Source organism: Pygocentrus nattereri, chromosome 15, assembly GCF_015220715.1.
Source record: "Pygocentrus nattereri isolate fPygNat1 chromosome 15, fPygNat1.pri, whole genome shotgun sequence".
Lineage (NCBI taxonomy): Eukaryota > Metazoa > Chordata > Actinopteri > Characiformes > Serrasalmidae > Pygocentrus > Pygocentrus nattereri.
The window spans coordinates 15155949-15177686 of record NC_051225.1 but is presented as its reverse complement, the minus strand read 5'-3'; the positions used below and the strand labels follow the sequence as shown (position 1 = coordinate 15177686).

Below are 21738 nucleotides of genomic sequence, written 5' to 3'. Positions count from 1 at the left end.
AGTATCAGAGAAACAGATGGACTACAGTCTGTAACTGTAGAACTACAAAGTGCACCTATGTAGTAAGTGGAGCTGATAAAATGGACAATGAGCGTAGAAACAAGGAGATGGTTATAATATATTGCCTGATCACTGTACTAAGATTCTTATTCTCAAAGTGCAAAAAGTTGTACAAATGATAATAATCCCCCAATTTGCTTTAAAACTAACTGTACGTCATTTGACCTTAAGAACAGATATGATCCAAACATAGTAACAGACATTTGGAAGAATACACATCAGATAGGACCACATCATTATTTAAATAGTCATCTTCAGCTATCTACTTTTAGTGAAGCATACTATGCATTCTCAAACAGTTCTCTAAAACTCAGGTACTTGCCAGTGCACACGTGACCAAAGAACATCAAAGTGGAACACATTAGAATGATTCAAGATCAGAAATCTCCCCAAAACCCCATTTCATATCTGTAAATTAGCATAATCCTTTACATTACGCTCATCACGAAACTGAAAGAGTCCAAGCAGGCAAGGGCTGTACAGAATCCAAACTACACAGCTTTTCATTTGGTCCAGACAGAAGAGCTACTGTATACAATGAATTTTGTTGTGTTGAGTCGTTTCTACAAATGAATCATCTCTTAGCTTCAGAGGCCCACAAGCCCACACACAGATTAGCCGGCGCGCTTCAGATCTTCTTGGCCCGACGCCCAAGGTGGTGGTAGTAAGAAAGAGTGACGAGGAGGAAGAAAACCTCACTGAGGAGGAGGAGTGCAGCTCCGTTGGACAGGACACCCATTTCCAGGAGTGAGACTGATGTCACTGCGAAGACATGACAGCTCGGTTTAACATACATTGGTTTAATGTGAACAAAAGTGAAAATTAAATGCATACTCAGCATCTGAAGGCTGCAATTGTGTGTGCATCGTATTAGCTGTTCTCAGACAGGTCCTCAGGGACCCCTTGACAGTCCAGATTTTTGCTCGCAACATAGAAAGAAAGCAAAAATGTGGACCATGGGTCATCCCTGAGGACCGGATTGAAAATTACTATTATAAGTCAGGTTGTAAGGCCTGAGTTAGAAATGTAGGCCACTGCTGCCCTCGTGTGACCCAATACACAACAGCATCTAAACATTTTAGATGCAAGCTATTGTGAGTTCCATGTGCAACCAGAAGAGGGCACCACAATCCCTGACACTGACAATTCATTCTGAACAGACCCTGAAAGCAGTGGAGGAAATCAGTTTCCCTAAAGTGTGAAGTTTTCCTAAGGAAGGGTGAAATATGGGTAGAGTGTCAGGTTTCACTTGGACCCATGAGCGCTGTCTGTCCTGTTCTGAGAGAAGGGAGGAGGAGGTGGAGGCAGAAGAGAGACACAAAGAGAGAAAGACGTGTGCAGAGAAAACTGCCCCCTACCTAGAAACTGTACACCAAAGTAGCATGCTTCAGTGAGCAGCGTCCACTGAATGATGACCTTCTCTGCAGTGTAGAGGCCATTCCAGAGGATTAATGAGATGCCTGTTGAAAAGAGGTCATAGTCAGGGTCAAACACAAACTGCATTGATTTCATCACATAACCCATGCTCAAAACACTATAGAGGCATCTTCAAACACATGGGGTATGAAGAGTCTCTTTAAATCAGACGAATTCAAAGCTTGGTCCTAGACGCGTGGGTTTTCTGATGGGGTTCCTGATTTTGCTCACGGCCTGAGAAACGTGTGGAGAGTCCCTCTGATCTCCTCCCACATGCAGGATATGGTTAACATGGAGACCAGCTGCTTCTTCGCCTCTCCTAAGTACCATCTGCCAAAAGGATTATCCCAGCCCCACTCGAGTGGTTTGCAACACCTCAGTAGCCTTTGATGTGACAGAACAGTCACACCTTGCTGCGACAAAAAGGTACCTCTGCCAAAGAGCCAGTAGAGAAATAAAGACTACTTGAGCTAGCTAAAGAGTCATAAGGTTTAAAAAATGTATGATATGGTTACATAAAGCCAGCACAAATCCAAACAGAGCAGAGGCTGGTTAAATCAAATGAACTGGTGCTTATATTCGGAGCCAGTGGGGCTCCACAACAATCCGAGATGGATAATGCACAGCATCCCATTACCATGCCATTCTGTCTTTCTGCCCTAGGGGATACTCAAATCTAAACAGATGAGAGAAGAAAAAATGCACTGTGTTGCACTGCCAGCCAAGACAGAGGGAAGACAAATGGACGGCTGTTTACAATCGAATAAGCACAGAGAGAGGGATCTAAGATTTTACTCCCAGGAAATATTCTCACACTCACGCCCATGAGTCCACCCCCACAATCTTATATTATTGGCCCTCCTGCGGCTATCTGCTACCTGATGAGGGGGTGTGATTAAGGTGTGTTGCTGCACATAACTGACGCAGGCTTAGCATGGGAGTTAGTGTCCATTACTGGCCCTGCTGCTGCAGTTCTGCCCAGCAGCCTGCCCTACATGAGCCCAAGAGGGTCAGTACAGAGTCATCCATTTTTAAAAGCTGCAGCTTTAAATATTCATAGCCCTTACAATCCTATTTTCATCAGGGCCTGAAAATAAAGTGGGGCATGAATCCATGGAAGCATGAATACATTTCCGGTGAATTCATTCCTCAGTGAGCGATAATAAGAAAGGGTCAGGCTGGCATGCTTATGCAGACTGATGCATACATTAGACTGGTGCTCTTTTTATGAGTATCTAATGGTGGACTCAAGCCTACCATTTAGTTGAGGTGAACGGTGGCATGTGTTCATGTAATGCATGTGAAAAACAACTTTATGCACACCGATTAGGCATAACATTCTGACCACCTCCTTGTTTCTATGCTCACTGTCCATTTTATCAGCTCCACTTACTACATAGGTGCACTTTGTAGTTCTACAGTTACAGATTGTAGTCCATCTGTTTCTCTGATACTTTGTAAGCCTCCTTGTACCCTGTTCTTCAGTGGTCAGGACCCCCATGGACCCTCATAGAGTGGTACTATTTGGGTAGTGGCTCATCCTCAGCACTGAAGTAACACTGATGTGGTGGTGTGTTGGTAGGTGTTTCACTGGTACGAGTGGATCAGGCACAGCAGTGCTGCTGGAGTTGGACCTCAGTGTCACCAACCAAAGATATCCAGACAACAGCGTCCTGTGACCACTGATGAAGGACTAAAGGATGACCAACACAAACTGTGCAGCAGCAGATGAGCTATTGTTTCTGATTTTACATCTAGGTGGACTGACAAGGTAGGAGTGTCCAATAGACTGGACAGTGAGTGGACACAGTGTTTAAAAAGTCCAGCTTCACTGTTTACTATATAGGTGCACTTTGTAGTTCTACAGTTACAGACTGCAGTCAATTTGTTTCTTTGATACTTTGTTAGCCCCCTTTTACCCTGTTCTTCAGTGGTCAGGACCCCCATGGACCCTCGCAGAGCAGGTAATATTTGGGTGATGGGTCATTCTACAGTCTGTAACTGTAGAACTACAAAGTGCACCTATATAGTAAGTGGAGCTGATAAAATGGACAGTGAGCGTAGAAACAAGGAGGTGATCATAATGATATGCCTGATTGGTGTATAAAACCATTTACTGTTACCATATACTATATACCAGCTTTATGATTGGGAATAAATCAGAGAGGAAAAACAAAATACAATGCGTTACTGGAAAAATTAAAAGTCTAGGTTGCTTCCATGGTAGCAGTGATTGGACACCCGAACAAATTTATGTCAAATGCAAAAGAAAACATGTAATGGTGAACATACTCAAAAGGGCTCCTCCATAGAGTCGGATGGAGATCCTGGTCGTGGTGAGCTCAAAGATGATCTCGTACAGTTGGTTAGGGAAGGCCAGGGCCTGGAAGAAAACAGCACAGTGTGAAGCACTGTATGAAGTCCCAGCTGCACCTGAGCCATATGGCACGGTAGACCTTATATGGCAGCCCATTCCAATTAAGAGAATCAGAACTCCCACACTCTCTAAGGTCCTCAGGCTCTACTGCCTTGCTGGGTCCGGTCAAAAGCAGTGATCAGTCCTGTAAATGTGTGTGTATTACAGTACATTTTGATAAAAAAAAGCTGTGCATATGCTAACTGTCCCTTGTTCATCAAAGTGGCATTAAAAAGAGCACAGATTTGACTGTCTTTAATGATATACAAAGTACTCTGTGTCTAATTCATGGAACTTTGTAGGACATGGAAAATAAGCACAACAGATGAAGCTGCTACTGACCAAATTTTATAGTGTTAAAATTACAATAACTATAAAGAATAAAGTGTGAAATAAACAAAAAATTGTCATTTTTTAAGATGGTATAATATTGATTGTGTAGTGTAGTTACTACTTGCCTAATATATGATTTAAAAGCTGTATTATTACAGTCTATGAGAAGCTTCTGCACTAGCTATGTTTTATTTTTTGGGTGATGTCAACAGTATAAAACAAAAGGACTGTGTAATATGTCTTTAAACTGGACATGGAATTAGTTGCATGTGTTTATAAATAAGCATATCGCTGCTGTCAGAAAAAAAAACATATCCATTTTTGTCATTTTTTAGTTTTTGACATAATTCGAAACTGCCTATTGGACTTTACATTGCTTGTAAATTCCATGATGAATGGACCAAAAGAAACGGCCCACAATTGCTTGGACAAAATTCTGGTTCCACTGACTTACATTAAAAGAAATGTGTTTTTTTCCTCCTCCTGTAAAGTTACCATTTTGGAGATACGAGGTTTTCTTCCGACAACAGCGATATCCACTTCATGTTCTGGTATTGCGCTGTGCACAAATTATTAGTAGTACTGTTTTTTCTATTTTTTACTGGTATTATTATAGATGATATTGATAACATTTTACTATTGCTAACTAACACTTCTCAGTACCTATGCTTTCTGGCTGATGTTTTGGTCACTTTATGAATGTTGGTGGTGCTTTCACACTGGTGGTAGCATGTGACAGACTCTACAACCCACACAAGTGCCTCAGGTAGTGCAGCTCCTCCAGGATGGCACATCAATGCAAGCTGTGGCAAGAAGGTTTGCTGTGTCTGTCAACAGTGTCCAAAGGCTGGAGGCGCTACCAGGAGACAGGCATGTACACCAGGAGATGTGGAGGAGGCTGTAGGCGGGCAACAACCCAGTAGCAGGACCGCTAACTCCGCCTTTATGCAAGGAGGTACAGGAGGAGCACTGCCAGAGAACTGCAAAATGACCTTCAGCAGGCCACAAATGTGCATGTGTCTGCACAAACAGTTAGAAACCGACTCCATGAGGATGGTATGATGGCCCGACGTCCACAGATGGGGGTTGTGCTCACAGCCCAACACCGTGCAGGACGCTTGGCATTTGCCAGAGAACACCAGGATTGGCAAATTCGCCACTGGCGCCCTGTGCTCTTCACAGATGAAAGCAGGTTCACACTGAGCACATGTGACAGACGTTTCAGAGTCTGGAGACGGCGTGGAGAGCAATCTGCTGCCTGCAACATCCTTCAGCATGACCGGTTTGGCAGTGGGTCAGTAATGGTGTGGGGTGGAATTTCATGTGACTGCCATTAGGTACTGAGATGAGATCCTCAGACCCCTTGTGAGACCATATGCTGGTGCGGTTGGCCCTGGGTTCCTCCTAATGCAGGGCAATGCTAGACCTCATGTGACTGGAGTGTGTCAGCAGTTCCTGCAAGATGAAGGCACTGACGCTATGGACTGGCCCGCCCATTCCCCAGACCTGAATCCGATTGAGCACATCTGGGACATCATGTCTCGCTCCATCCACCAACGCCACGTTGCGCCACAGACTGTCCAAGAGTTGGCGGATGCTTTAGTCCAGGTCTGGGAGGAGATCCCTCAGGAGACCATCCGCCACCTCATCAGGAGCATGCCCAGGCGTGGTAGGGAGGTCATACAGGCACGTGGAGGCCACACACAATACTGAGCCTCATTTTGACTTGTTTTAAGGACATTACATCAAAGTTGGATCAGCCTGTCGTGTGTTTTTCCACTTTAATTTTGTGTGTGACTCCAAATCCAGGCCTCCATTGGTTAATAAATTTGATTTCCATTGATGATTTTTGTGTGATTTTGTTGTCAGCACATTCAACTTCGTACAGAACAAAGTATTCAATGAGAATATTTCATTCATTCAGATCTAGGATGTGTTTTTGAGTGTTCCTTTTATTTTTTTGAGCAGTGTACAAATACACCAAAGATGAAACTTATGAGCAAAAAAATGTAGATCTGACAAGATTTGGTTGTCCACAACTTCGATGAAAAAGGGCTTATGTGTTGCATCCATATCAGTATAGACATGGATATTGTCAGAGACACTATGTATGGATAACTGGTTGTTGTATGAGCTCACCATTAAAGCCGTGGCTGTGAACAGGACAGCAGAGATGAGGATCCAGAGTCTGTAATGAGAAATGCTTCACATGAAACAAAATGCTACTTTATAAAATAGAGAGTTCTGAGATAAGAGGAGTAATTCCCAAGACCCATCAGCACTCTGTCAAATGCATTACAGTTACATAGACATGCACACTCGTGTAATTTTAATGAGACCAGTTCATTTTAGTTGTTCATGTCTCAGTCTTACCTGAGGCCTATCGGCTCACGGACAGAAAACTTAATTTCATTGCCCAACATCTGGCTGATCTGGGGGAAAAAAAACATGATAAAAGAAGGACAAATTATGCTTTAATGGCGAATGTCTTTCAAAACTGTTAAAATTCAGTAAAAGGACAGATACTCCAGAAGATGCAAGTTATCTGTGGCCCGAAAACACATTTAACAAGTTACCAAAGACTGTTTTAACAACTTTTGATCAACTTTTGAAGAACATCCACTCACTCATGTACCAAAAACAGAGGATAGCAATGTAGCACTCCTGCCAGTGAGCACCTTAATGGCCTCAAATTGTGTGCATGTATTGTGTACATTTAATGCCCTACGTTTAGCACCTGGACTCTTAACACGGAGCAACGCTGTTGTAAATGTGCAAAATGTAGTTTGACATTGTCTTGCTGAAATAATCAAGGCCTTCTCCGAAAAAGACGTCATCTGGACAGCAGCATATGTTGCCAAAACTGGTATATATCATTCTGCATTAATGGTGCCTTCACAGATGGTCACATCACAAATACCATGTGCACTAATGCCCCCCTAAACCATTATGAATCCTGGCTTTTGAACTGTGCACAGATAACAAGCTGAGTGGTCTTTAGCTTGGAGGACACAGCAAGGACACACCATGATTTCCAAAAAGAATTTCAAATGTCGATTCGTCGGACCACAGGACACTTTTACACTTTCCCTCAGTCCATTTTAAATGAGCTCAGGCCCAGAGAAGGTGGCACAGTTTCTGGATCCTGTTTATATTTGGTTTCTTCTTTGCGTTTAAGACTTTTCACTTTTTGTGAATGTAGTGATTAACTGTTTTCACAGACAGTGGTTTTGAGAAGTGTTTCTGAGCCCATACAGTGATTTCCACTACAGAATAATGCCTGTTTATAATGCAGTGCTGCCTGAGGGCCCAAAGATCACAGCCAGCAAATGCTGGTTTTTGGCCTTGCCCCTTACATACAGAGATTTTTTCCAGATTCTCTAAATCTTTTAAATATGTTATTATGTACTGTATATGGTGAAAAGCAAAGTTTTCTATTTTATGTTGAGAAATGTTATTCTTGAATTGTTGCACTATTTGCCCATGCACATTTTGCACAGTGCCCCAACTTTTTTGTAAATGGGGTTGTAGTTTTCTCTCTGTAACAGTCATAAAAGGCCTATTCCAGACCCTCCCATCCTCATGGCCAATAACAGTAGGCAATATGACTGTGGTAATTATGTAAAATTTTGCAGGTTCTGCCCCTTCAGATAGTACACCTCTGAAAACAATACTGCTGGTATATGGTTATCTAAACAAACAGCACTCAATAAATTTCCTTAGGTGAACTATAGCTTATTCTATCTTTTCATCTTACCAAATTATTTCTCTCCACTTATTTACCAGTGGAGAAATATATAATTGGTCTTATTTGGCCTGTTGCAGAATCGGGATCTCTGTTTGCCAGGCAGCCTGTCACTGCTTCTGTTCACTGTATCTAATAACTACAAAGATAATTACAGATGCCGAGGACCAGAACAAGTTGCTCTGTCCAGATAACCAACATTCTGTCTGTGAAAAAAAGGCTCAGCTACAGACACACACTCAACAAATGGGCTGAACGATGTAGAGAAGAAAGATATATGGTCAAATAGAGCCCATAACAGTCAATATCGATACATATCACAATAAATGTTAAATCCTTATTCATTTAAAGTTTGAAGGCTGATTTTGCTCCTGAGTGGTTCATTTTAAACTATCCTATATGGTCAGAACACAACAAACACTCATCATCAGTGGTACAGTTCACAAATCTGTCAAGGGACAGAAGGGATTTATTGATAAAGTATATCGTTGAGTTATCATTAATAAAATGTTTGCAGCAATTATTAATTTAGAAACCATTAAACTAGAGTACAAAGTCATTGTAACTAAGGCCGGCAGGCTTAGTTAGGCCTGATGCATTCACACGGGAGGTGTTCGTGCCAGGCACTGCTTGGAAAGTTGAGAGATAAGAAGACATTGACATGTAAGAAATAGGGCCTGTTCACTAAAAGCAAGCTAGCTTTTAGTGAGGGAACAGATAAGCAGCGAGCAGGAATGGGTCGTAACTCTTAAGGAATTAAGAAGATGCCCAGAGTTGAGAAAGCCATTATGGAAAGTCGTAAAAATGGTCCTTGTCAGACAAAGCATAGAGGTCTCAAAAAGTAAATTTAACATAACAAATATAATGAGAGCCAATGGAAATTCTAGGATGGTCGGAGAGGAGGAGTGAAGACAGTGCCCTGGGGAGGGGCAATGAACATATTCGAAAAATATTTATAAAAACTTATGTGTTGAATCTTTGCATTTTGGCTATCCCGAAGCCAAATTGTCACTTGAAACTTAATAAAAGCCTTTTCCTGGACTTCCGGTGTGACGTGGCATGGAATAGACGTGTGCTTAGAGCTCTCTATGGAGCAGAGATTTCTCTCAAAAATATTTAATGCACTTTGAGTTTTATTTGTTTATCTATCAGTCTTTTAACTGCCGTGGTTAGTAGCACTATCACTGTGCTAAGTGTTGTTTGTCACTATGCGTCCCAAAGCTGCATAAAACCCCAGGACCCTCACAGTCCCTTATCCGGCCTGCCGCGCAGGCTACATCTACGTCCACGAGTGACGCCGCTTGCCCGGCGGAAGTAAGCTCTGCTCCGGCGGTGTCGCTGGACGTTTCAGCACTGCGGTCCGAGATTGTTAAATCAGTGGTCTCCGAGATACGCACGGTAATGGATGAACATTATTCCAACATTAAGACAGAGCTACTCGACATGAAGTCAGAACTGCTTCGTGATTTTGCAACATTAAGGTCGGACTTCGCCGGTCTGAAATCCAGTTTCGGACATTGAGCGCTCTCTCTATACATGCACGGATGACGTGGTAGCACTACAAGCTAAAGTTGAGTCTCTGTCTAAAGAAATTAGCAGGCTGGATGCTAAATGCGATGATTTGGAGTCTAGATCTCGTCATCAAACCATTCGCATTGTAGGAATTCCGGAAGGAGAGTATTTCACCCTCACCACCTCCAGTGTTTCTGAGTCCCCGAAAGAGGCATTCGCGTTAGATAAACCCCCGTTGGTGGACCGCGCTCATCGCACGCTGGCGCCCAAACCGAGGTCTGGTGATCCAACGTGGCCCGCCATAGCAAGGCTGCACTGTTAAGAGAACTGTGTGGAGATTCTCAGGAAAGCGAGACGTCAACAGCGGATTACGGTCTCAAACATGAAACTTTCGGTCTTTCCTGATTTCACCGCCAAGGTGGCAAGAGCTCGAGCTGCTGGGTTTGATACAGCACTCTCTACACCCGGCACGGCTTAGAATAACTCATGGTGGTAAGCACCATGACTTCACCTGTCCTGAGGCTGGTCGGTTTGTCGCTACGTTGTCCAAGTGACTCGCTACTCGGTTGGGATTTTTCTCTTCTCCTTTCTTCTTTTCTCCATAGTTGTTGAGCTGTACTTCGTTCAAAGGGACGAACTTTATATTATATATATAATTTGACTGCTCAGTTTTTTAAATTACGTAAACCTCCTTGTATTGAGGACATTTCATCCTTTAATTATGGTACTTTGAGGGGTTGCTTTTCAATTTCTCACTTAAACCCCCTTTCTTTTTATTCCCTTTTCCTTTTTCTCCCTGATTTTTCTCCTTTCTTTATTCCTGATAATATTATTGCAGATGTGAATGGTAGGTATCTGATTATTCGTGGAACCATGTTTAATACTCCAGTGCTGTTGGTGAACGTCTACGCTCCCAACTTCGATGATCCAAAATTTATACATAAGCTATTTGTTTCTATCCCCTCTTTAAATACTCATCTTTTGATAATGGGGGGATATTGGAATTGTACAATATACCCAGTTTTAGATCGCTCAGACTCCCGCACTCTATCACGATCTCTGATGTCCCAGTCAGTTTCTGAGTTTTTAGCTGAAATCTGTATCATTGACCCTTGGAGATTTCAGAACCCACTCGCTAAAGAATTTTCCATTTATACTCATCCCCATCAAACCTACTCCTGCATTGACTATTTTTTTGTGGACAGATCCCTTATCCCTAAAGTCACTTCTTCCAGTTACTATCCAATAATTATCTCAGATCATGCCCCTATATCTGTAAATATAGGGTTTTCAAATCGGCCTGCTTTTTCAGCTCCCTGGAGACTCAACTCTCTACTACTATCAGACAATACATTTTAATACTTTCACTTTATCCTCCATTGATGATTTTATTGCCATAAATAAGAATGACACAACTTCATTTTTTCTCTAATGGGAATCTCTTAAAGCTTATTTGCGTGGGCAAATTATCTTGTATACAGCACATTTAAACAGATCGCATAAACTCAAGCTACAAGATTTAATGACAAAAATTGCAGACTTGGATAGACTTAATTCAGTTAACCCAACGCCTGCAATGCTGAAACGCTGACTGGAGCTACAGGCTGAAGCTAATCTTATTACCATAACCGTTGCTGAACAACAGTTGTTGCGTATATGCAGTAACTACTATGACCACGGGGATAAACCATCTAGACCTTTGGCCCATCAGTTAAAAAACAGACTGCATTGCATTTAATTCTTCAAATTGAGGACTCTGCGGGTGTATTATGTTCGGATTCACTGTCTATCAATACTGCTTTTAAATCTTTTTATTCGATACTCTAGAGATGTCTCAGTTTTTTGAAGAATTAGTGTTTCCCTCCTTAAATCCCACTGCCACAGAGGAACTTGATGCATCATTACCTTTAGAAGAAATTTCTGTTTCAATTAATGTCATGCAAACCAACAGGGCACCTGGTCCGGACAGATTCCCGGTTGAATTCTTTAAAAAAATTTCAAGATAAACTGGCCCCGCTTCTCTTAGCAGTTTATAATGAATCTCTGCTGTCTGGGACCTTGCCCCCAACTCTCATGGAGGCGTCTATTTCCCTTCTCTTAAAGAAGGATAAGGACCCCACTTCCTGCGCCTCATACAGACCTATATCTCTCCTTAATGTAGATGTGAAAATCCTGGCAAAAGCACTGGCTCTGCGGCTGGAAAATATTCTCCCAGGTATAATTTCACAAGATCAAAATGGTTTTGTTAAAGGGCATCTTTTTTTAAAAACCCGTACTCTTTTAAATGCAATTTTTACAAAACATTCCTCCTTTGCTCCTGAAATGGTAGTTTCAGTGGACGCAGAGAAAGCCTTTGATAGAGTGATAGAGATTTTGTACAAATTTGGGTTTGGGAACAAATTTATCTCTTGGATAAAATTGTTATATACTTCCTGCCGCACTAGTGTCCACACTAATGAAATCCGTTCTTATTATTTCTCGTTGTCGCACGGGACTAGACAAGGATGCCCTTTGTCACCTTTATTGTTCGCCATTGCTATAGAGCCTTTGTCGATCGCCTTGAAATCTCTTCCATCTTTCCAGGGGATCACTCGTGCTGGTATCGAATTGAAATGATCATTATACGCCGATGACTTGTTGCTGTACATGACTGATCCAGCAAGCTCCCTTCCTCCAATTCTATCGCTTTTGAAGAGGTTTGGCTCATTTTCAGGTTATAAATGAATGTACAGAAAAGCAAATGTTTCCCAGTGAATTCACTTGCATTATCACTCAATCAGTCTGCTGTTCCCTTTCAGTTCACTTCAACTGGGTTCAAATATTTAGGGATTCATGTATCTCGCACTTTGCCCTCTCTCTTTCATTCTAATTTCTCTTCTTTAATTAATAAACTTAAACAGGCTTTACAGAGATGGAAATCTCTTCCTCTATCATTGATCGCTAGAATAAATGCTATAAAAATGAATGTTATGCCCAAATTTCTTTTCTTGTTTCAAACTATTCCTTTATTCTTGCCAAAAAAGTTCTTTAAGAATCTGGATCAGCTTATTATCTCCTTTATATGGGATGGGAAGGTTCCTAGAGTGAGAAAATCACTATTAGAGAGATTTAAATTTGATGGGGGACTGGCCCTTCCTAATTTTTTGTTCTATTACTGGTCAACGCACATTGAAAAGGCCCTTTGTTGGCTTCAATCTCCACAGTTGCTGTGATGTAGATTAGAGACTTGTTCTTACTCTCCATCCTCTCCGCTTGCAGTTCTCACGTCTTCCTTACCACTCAACCTGACAAATTCTACATACAATACGTTAGCGCTGTCTACTCTGCGAATCTGGTCTTTAAGCACACGCCTCCTTCTTTATCAATGCCTATATTGGAAAATCATCTATTTCTACCTGCTTTGACTGACACATATTTTAACATATGGCATAAAAGAGGTATCAGATCTTTTCGTGACCTTTATAAGGATGTTACTTTTTACAGTTTTGCTCAATTAGCTGCAGATTTTAATTTACCCCCAACTTATTTGTTTAGATATTTACAACTCAGACACTGTGTCTCTTCCCTTTTTCCAAACTATACATGTCTTCCCATCATACAATCATGGGATGACCTTTTGACTTGGAACCCCTTTCAGAAATCTATTATATCTAGGATTTACTCGCATATCATTGCTTTAGATCAACACTCTCTTACTAAAATTAAAAGTGCTTGGGAACATGAGCGAGGTACTACTTTCACAGAGCAATGGTGGGACAACGCCATAAATGGCGTTCAATGTTCAAGTTTGTTTTGTGCAAGGCTTCAGTTGATTCAGTTCAAGGTATTACATAGAATCCATCTAAGTCTCAGCTATCCAGATTTAATCCGAATGCGGTCAATAATCAATGTGATAAATGTGATGCTAGTCCATGTCACATGTTCTTTATTTGTCCTTCTTTACATAAATTTTGGTCTGAATATTTTAAGATTATGACAAAGGTTTTAGGAACTAACATTAATAAGAACCCTTTCATTGCAATATTTGGATTTTCCACTGATTAACCTTTGCTCAACAGAGCTCAGTCGGATATCTTTTCCTTCAAAAGAACCAACAGCTGAAATTTGGTTTTTCATCTTCTTTCTTGCAAGAAAATCTTTTAAACATTTTGGAGGTATTGCTTTTTATACCTTGCAAGAACGTTTTTAATCTTTTGATTAAATAACCTTTTTACATTAGAAAACAGATCAAGTTAAAATTTGAATATTAATTAAAAAGTTAATTAGTTGTAACATAATACTACATTGGAGACACAGGGTGGAGGCTGGACTGCTCTGGATCCCGACAGGACAGTGGGAGAAAGTTTCTGATTAGCTGATTTTACCAGCTGGAAGTTTTTGTAATGGTCATAATTTAAGTACACAGCTGCAGTTTTTGTAATAGTCATAATTTAAGTAATTTTAAGTAATAATTTAGTAATTTAAGTAAACTTAATTTAAATAAAAAATATTATTTTAGCCATCTGATAAGTTTCAAACTGTTTAGTTTCTTAACAACGTCAGTTTACTACGAACAACAAACATTATCTGGCTCGGTAGGTCGGTGATGGATCACACTGCCATCACTCCTAGCACATCCATGTCAGAGCATATCACAGTATTCAAACACCAGCAAGCGACAACTGGGTTTCTCTATTCTATCATAGCAGTTTGAGGGGTGAACGGCAGTATATCTGACGCTTGCTGTGTAAAAGCATTAACTGCAGTGCGAATCTCTCAAACAAGACAAACAGGGTCCTCCTTTTAGTTGCGTTTAAACTGAAATAAGTGTTTACTTTGTCTTGTTTGATCTACAGCCATGCTGTGTGAGTGACAAAAAACAGCTAGTCTGGGAAGCTATAGCGTTCTCCCACTCTCCCATGACGCACATACAGCATCCTCAGTTTACTTTTGTTGCTTGGGAACTAATTCTAAAATATGAGCGCTGTAACAGGGCTGTAGTTTTGTGGAGCACAACTGTTAGGATAGAGGCGAGTTCACTTTAGGTCAGTATATTTTCGCCACTGACCTTGTCACTCACACTTGGTCACAGGACAACAGATCACTGATCGCTCCACTCAAACAGGGAATGTATGACTTTTATCCATCCATTTTCGAAGCCGCTTCTCCATTAGGGTCGTGGGGGGGGTGCTGGAGCTTATCCCAGCAGTCATCGGGCGGAAGGCAGGATATATGGACAGGTCGCCAGTCCATCGCAGGGCAGACAGACAGACAGTCACTCATTTAGCATATCCAATTGACCTGACTGCATGTCTTTGGACTGTGGGAGGGAACCAGAGAACCCGGAGGAAACCCACGCAGACATGGGGAGAACATGCAAACTCCACACAGAGAGGACCCCAGTCACCCGTCAGGGGAAATCGAACCCAGGCCCTCCTTGCTGTGAGGCAACAGCACTACCCACCGCGCCACTGTGCCGCCCGACTCCGTCTTTTATTTGGTGGCTCATTCTACCCCCCAGTATTCCTACACAAACCAACCTGTATCTTATCCCATGTTTATGCCAACGTTAAGATCACACAGAAAAACAGTCAAACTGTAAAACAAATTTTTTTAAAGAAAGCTGCAAACTAGAGACCTACAGGAGACAAGAGTGGAAATAAAACCATCATGGGTTATGTAAGAAATTAGGCCTAAGTAGATGCTATAAAAGAACAAGGTATAAACCCAGGTGCAGCATATAGAAGAGAGAGGTAAATGCTTTGCAATTAGGGCTCTGAAGACGTTTGCTGGGAATATAACATTTCAGTCTCAGTAAAGGAGGTATATTAAATTCATGCTGAAACTTCCTGAGTGCCTCTCCAGTGTACACTAGGTGCAAGGAAGCCAGCAAGAGCTACAACAGGCAGTAATATTAAATGAGGGCTCAGAATGCTGCAAAAATTCAATAGTGAGGTGGTTATCCTTTATAATGCAGAAGCAACATCATCACTTAGCATCCTCATCTCCAAGATAACATGTCAAACATTTCCTCATAATGTAAGAAATGAGCAGTCAGAGTATTTAAGGCTCTGTGATCTCCTAGAGTCACTACTGCCATCGAACTTAATGGCTTAAGCCACAATTATGAATCGCTGTACCCTGAACAACAGTACTTGAATGGAATACTTTCCATTTCCAAAAAAGTTTGGACGCTATGCAGAATGTAAATACAAATAGAATGCAATGATGTGCAAAACTGAGTGTTTTTTTTTTTTAAATAATATATGCTCATTTTGAAGTTAATGGCAGTAACATGTTCCAAAAAAGTTGGGACGGGGGCCTATTTACCACTGTTTTTCATCACCTCTTGTTTTAACAGCACTCTCTCTGTAAGTGTTTCTGAACTGAGGAGACCGTAGTTCTGAAAGTGAAATGTTTTCTTATTCTTGTTTGATACAGGATTTCAGCTGCCCCACAGTTCAGGGTCTCATTTGTCATGTTTTTCTTTTTATAACGTGCCAAATGTTTTCAGTGGTTACAGGTCTGGACTGCCGGCAGGTCAGTTTAGCATCTGGACTCTTAATATGGAGCAATGCTGCTGTAATACATGCAGAATGTGATTTGACATCATCTTGCCTCAATAAACAAGACCTTCCCTGAAAAAGACGTTGTTTGGACGGCAGCCAAAACATGCATATATAGTTCAGCATTAATGGTGCCGTCACTGATGGTCACATCACCCATGCAATGTGCTCTAATGCGCCCCTAAACCATCATGAATACTGGCTTTTGAACTGTGCACTGATAACAAGCTGATCGGTCTTTAGACCGGAGGACACAGTGTCCATAATTTCCCAAAAAGAATTTCAAATACTGATTCGTCGGATCACAGGGCACTTTTCCACTTTGCCAAAATTAACTGTTTTCACAGAGTGGTTTTCAGAAGTGTTTCTGAGCCAGTGCAGTGGTTTTCACTACAGAATCATGTCTGTTTTTAATGCAGTACCACATGATGGCCCAAAGATCAAGGCCAGCAATTACCGGTTCACAAAATCTCCTTAAAGAACAGTAAAAAAAATAATAAAATAAAATAATATGTTAACGTGTCCTAGGCAGTTCAACACTTTCACATGAAAAGTACATTTTAGAGGTGAGGACAAGAGGTGGAAAACAACCAGTAAATGTCAAAAACCTAATCAACACGTAATGTTTGTATCAACCTCACATTTACACTGAAAGCTGTGACATTTGTAACCAAGTAATATGTGGTGAATAATTATTTGTCTTTTTAATTATCTTTGTTCGTTGTAAGTGGCCAAACTGAATGTCAATACTTTGCAGACAGACACAGCTTGAGTACGCAAAATTACTAAGTGCCGCCTTTTAAATGCGTTACAGCACCAGTCACAAGTTAGAACCTTTGCTGCTTCTAACAGACTTAAGAAGTATCACAATAAATTTGCTTCTGCTTTATTTTTATTGACATGAATTCACCTGAACCCAATGGAATAAAACCTACACAATTCTGTTAATGTAAACATATAACTGTGAGGGCTGTAAAACTGCTAACGACTAAAAAAATAACTGCAGGCAGCATATATAACTGCAGTTACCACAAATAATTGCAATCAGGCAATTATATAATAATTGTGATAATAATATTCACATCCCATTGCTGGGACTAGAGCTGATTTCCAGCAACGACACCACCCTGAGAGTCTACAAAAGGGCTAGCCATTTTCACACTGGGGAAAGGATGGTTTATTCCTTTTTCACTGATAAATTAGAGCAATTCATCACCAACACACCAAAATAATGCCACAGGAAACCCTGCCTAAACCAGACAAAATAAGCATGCTGTGTGAGACTTCCTGGAGTTTGGTAGTTTTTGGCATGCTATGGTAGTTCTCAGTATCCTTTGGTGATATACGTTAAATTAATTAAACTTTAACAGCCTATGAATCTCTTTTAAAATTTCTACCAATTTTGAAACACCTCTATAATGTTTTGGCAAGGATGGCAAGGCCATCCTTACCTCCTGGTACCCTTACCTCCTGACCAACCTTCCCAAAAAAAAAATTAAAATAAAAAAATATAAACCCAAGTGCTGCCTTGCACTCCTATAGAACATTCCATATCCAGACTGATAAAGGACACTGACCATAATACATTAAGAGAAAACAGATGAGACAAATATGATTTACTTTCATGCATCTTCAAGCCACGTGATGGTTATTGTGATTGATGTAATCTATTCAAAAGTGTCTGGGTGATCAGTGCTGCCATATGACGCCGCACGAGTAGCAGCACAAAAAGATGCAGCAGTAGCGCATATGATTGTAAAACTGGTCAAAATATTTTTATACATACTTGTCAGAACAATTTGTACCAGAAGTCTTCCAGACGTTCCAGATGTACACTGGCTTAGCTGGCTGGCATACAAAATCACTCCATGTTTATTCCACCAAAGTGACGCAAGGCAGTTACTGGCCTCAGAAGTCAGCCTTCAACAGACATTTTGAAGACTGGAAAAATCCCAGTATTTTAACTACGTGCCAGAAAGGACTGACATTCTCCAAAAGAAGCCAGAAGAATCTCAAGAAAGAGTGGCTGGTAGACTACAATGCTCAGCAGAACATCTGAACACTGGGAAAGCATCACTGTAAAGCCTGGCATGCAATGGTGGGATTATGGCTCCCAAACAAAGTCAGATTTACTGATAGCAGGAGGGTGCCAGGACCAGGAACCCTGTCCAAGAACAGTGGCGCCAGTTCTTGCAAAATGAGAAACTTTGATGGAAAATTTTAAGGCAGTGAAAGGAGAAGTTCCAGAAAGAGTTTTCATTTAAATCCCCTCATTATGACAATAAGCAGCGTGATTTCACAGCGACTGCTTTGTGTCTCTGTGCCCAAGCTAGGCGGAAGGTCACATGGGGAAAAGGCAGCCCTTTCAAACCATTTGAGAACGACAAAGTATGACACCAATCTGTAGACATCATTGGGCCCTTAAAGGCTCCAATACAAAGTGTCCCACAGTAGGATTGCTGCCCTTCTTTGTCTTAATAACAGTATTCATTAAGATATGGAGCATTAAATATGCCTAAACAACAATATTTAGTAAGGGGAAGTGCAAAATATTATCCTAGACCAGCTCTACGAATACATATGCTCTGAATACTTACAGCAAACCCGTTACCCTAACCTGATTTCAAAAAGTTGAGACAGTAGGAAAATGTAAATAATTTTTGACTTGTATTCAACTGAAGCCAGTGCAGAGACAAGACGGTTCATGTTTAAAATAATTAACTTACTTGATTTGTGTGTATACACTCTTAAATTTGATGTCTGCAATATGTTCCTTCCTTTTACCACTGTTCAGTGATCATTTGCGAACTGAGAATACCAATTACTGTAGATGTGAAAGTGTAATGTGTGTCTATTCTTGCTTGATATAACACGTCAGCTGATCAATGGTCCAGATTCTCCATTGTCACTTCAAAATGTGTCACGTTTTTATTGTGAGGCAAGTCTGAACTGCAGGAATACCAGTCTAGTACCTCTCTTATTAGGAAGCCAAACTTTAACACATGCAGAATGTGGCTTGGCAGTGTCCTAATAAAACAAGCAGGTACGTCTCTGAAAATATAGCAGTATATCTGTTGTCTGAAGAAAACCACATATCTCCATTTTTGTTGTTTTGTTTTTCAGTTTTTGACAATCTGAAATTGCCTGTTGCCCTTTACATTGTGCATAAATGGACCAAAAGAAATAATGACTTGGAAAAACGTCTGGTTCCATTGACTTGCATTAAAAGTACGGCAGGTTTTTTTATTCTCCTTGTAAAGTTATCATTTTGAAGATACAAAGCTTTCTTCCAGCAATAAATTACTTCAAAGTACATATTTATCCCTGAGCATTCATGCTGCCTTCATGCATGCAAGTTGCCCATGCCAATGGCACTAACAAGCCCCCATACCATGACAGAAACTGGCTTTTGGCCTTTGCGTTCACAAAAATCAAGATGGTTCTTTTTCTTTTTGGCCAACAGATGGTCCCCATTATTTCTCTTGTATATCATTACAGAATAATGCAGTAAACTGTAAATGGTTTAATAACAAAGTTTGTTTTGTAACTGTACAAGGTCTCTGAACCTCCTGTAGCTGTACAGACAACATCAACACCACAGGCAAACTCATCCCATACTGGATGAGCATGTTGGGTGTCACTGCACTCATGGCTCTTTCAGTGTGATTTCGGAGATCATCCAGTGCTGTGGAACCAGCGCCGAACACTCTGAGCTGTTGGATCTTCACTGCCCACGAAAAACACACTGCACAGTTATGACGGATTCACGCTTTCTACTCAGAGGTCTCATCTCCTCTCAGACTAAATGGAGACATCTTCCACTGACAGTCAGAAACTCTAGGACCCCCTTCCAATTGGTATGTGATTGGTTCCTCGACGCCTCACGGTTGGAAAATCAGATTAATCTTTTTGAATCACCCTGTATACCCAAGCCCATGCGGTTATATTCATTACAGAAGCATGTTGGTTTTTAACGCAGAGGCGATTAACAGATCAAAGGTCAAAGGCATTCAATGCTGGTTTTCGGCCTTGCCCTTTATGCACAGCCTTTCGTGAACTCTCCTTTTTCAACCAATCATGATAGCATCACATGTTACCTGTTCACCTGTTTATCTGCAGAAAGTTGCTAAATGAGTGTTTCTGATCATTCTACACACTCCCAGTCTTCAACTCGGTTTGTCAGTAAAATGAAAAACTAGAAAAAAAAATACAAACATTTTCTACAAGCTCAATCCAGCAAGAAACTGCAAATGTTTCCATGGTGAAGTGTAACAGGCATGTCAAAATAAGTTTCTTTAAGTCCATCTAGCCAACTTCAGCATTGGTGGTGGGAGGGGGAAAGGAAAAAAATCAAAAGGGTCAGATAAATGGCTGAAAAATAAATATTTTGTGTTCTTCATCTTTCGTATTTTTTTTATATTAAATTCATGCATCAATGGCTTTAAATGTGCTCCATAAAACATGAGGGAGGATGGTACTACTCCCTCTTTGCACAACAGTTATTCCTCAAATTACCCATCTGAGACAGGGACAGTCACATAAAGTAACAAGTATGTTAGCACAATTATAAAAAGCCCATTAGACATGTCAGACTCTGCACTTCTACCTCTCTCTAGATAAGAGAGGAGGATAATTCTGTCTCCCACTCCAGCAAGCTCCGCTAAAAGCCTCTGCATGGTGGGTAATTCGGTGGAGGAGAAATCTCTATCCCTTTATAATGGAGGGCTGCAGAGATGAAATGGTCTAAAGTAAAGATCATATCTGGAGAAGTGGAGAAGTAATGAAGGGGGTTACTGTGGTTGCAGGTGAGGGGGTATTATAAAGCGATTAGAAGAATATGACTGAACTGCAGCACTGTGAGTTGAAAAACATAGTACAGCTGTGTACTGTTTCCCTGCATGGTTTATGAATGCTCAAAAGTTCTTTGGATTTCCACAGGACTGTTCTCTGTGTACTTCTGAAGAACAAAAGCAAAAGCTCTGCATATTGTGGTTGCACATTTGCAGACTACAAAGGTGACAGTACATGTACACTCTTTTTATGGGCGAGAGCGTCTATTCAAGCTTTGCTGGAAAGGAAAAAATAGACGTGGCTTGAAATAAAACCGACATCAGTGCATCAACCACTAAATTAAAATGATTCTTCTTTTATCTTTATTTTGTGTGAGTAATCATCCATAATAGCTTTGACTTCAGTGTGTCGATACTTACACAGGGCCCTGTATGCTACACGGCTGAAAATGTATTTCAGAAGACAACACTAAGCAGCTTTTCTTACTGAGACAAAAGTATTTTAACAGAACTGCATTGCCCAATTGTACAAATGGTACTTATACACTGATGAGGTCTAACATCATGACCACATCCTTGTTTCTACGCTCATTGTCCATTTTATCAGCTCCACTTACTATGTAGGTGCACTTCGTAGTTCTACAGTTACAGACTGTAGTCCATCTGTTTCTCTGATACTTTGCTAGCCCCCGAGAAGGCATATGATAGGGTGCCAAGAGAGGAACGAAGAAGAAGAAGAAGAAGAAGAAGAAGAAGCAGCTTAGAAACAAGGAGGTGGTCATAAATGTTATACCTGATTGGTGTACATTATAATAATCAATTATTATTTACTTCCTAATTATTATTCTTTTGGTTTAGCAAAGATGTAGAACCCTAACTGTTTTGCTCAACAGTAAAGCAGAGATAAAAGACAAATGCTAC

General features: G+C 40.8%; 1 protein-coding gene across 4 annotated transcripts in view; it reads right to left on the bottom strand.

The window, feature by feature from the left end:
- The window catches only part of tp53i11a (tumor protein p53 inducible protein 11a), a 56076-nt gene continuing 34338 nt past the window's right edge, over positions 1 to 21738 (bottom strand). For all 4 annotated transcript variants that reach the window (XM_017700622.2, XM_037545358.1, XM_017700623.2 and 1 more), the window contains exons 3-7: positions 6599 to 6657; positions 6365 to 6413; positions 3769 to 3859; positions 1419 to 1520; positions 1 to 822 (exon numbers count right to left, since the gene is read on the bottom strand). In XM_017700622.2, coding sequence (XP_017556111.1) covers positions 689 to 822; positions 1419 to 1520; positions 3769 to 3859; positions 6365 to 6413; positions 6599 to 6657 — 435 coding nt within the window. In that variant the 3' untranslated portion in view covers positions 1 to 688. The remainder of the gene's footprint in view (positions 823 to 1418; positions 1521 to 3768; positions 3860 to 6364; positions 6414 to 6598; positions 6658 to 21738) is intronic.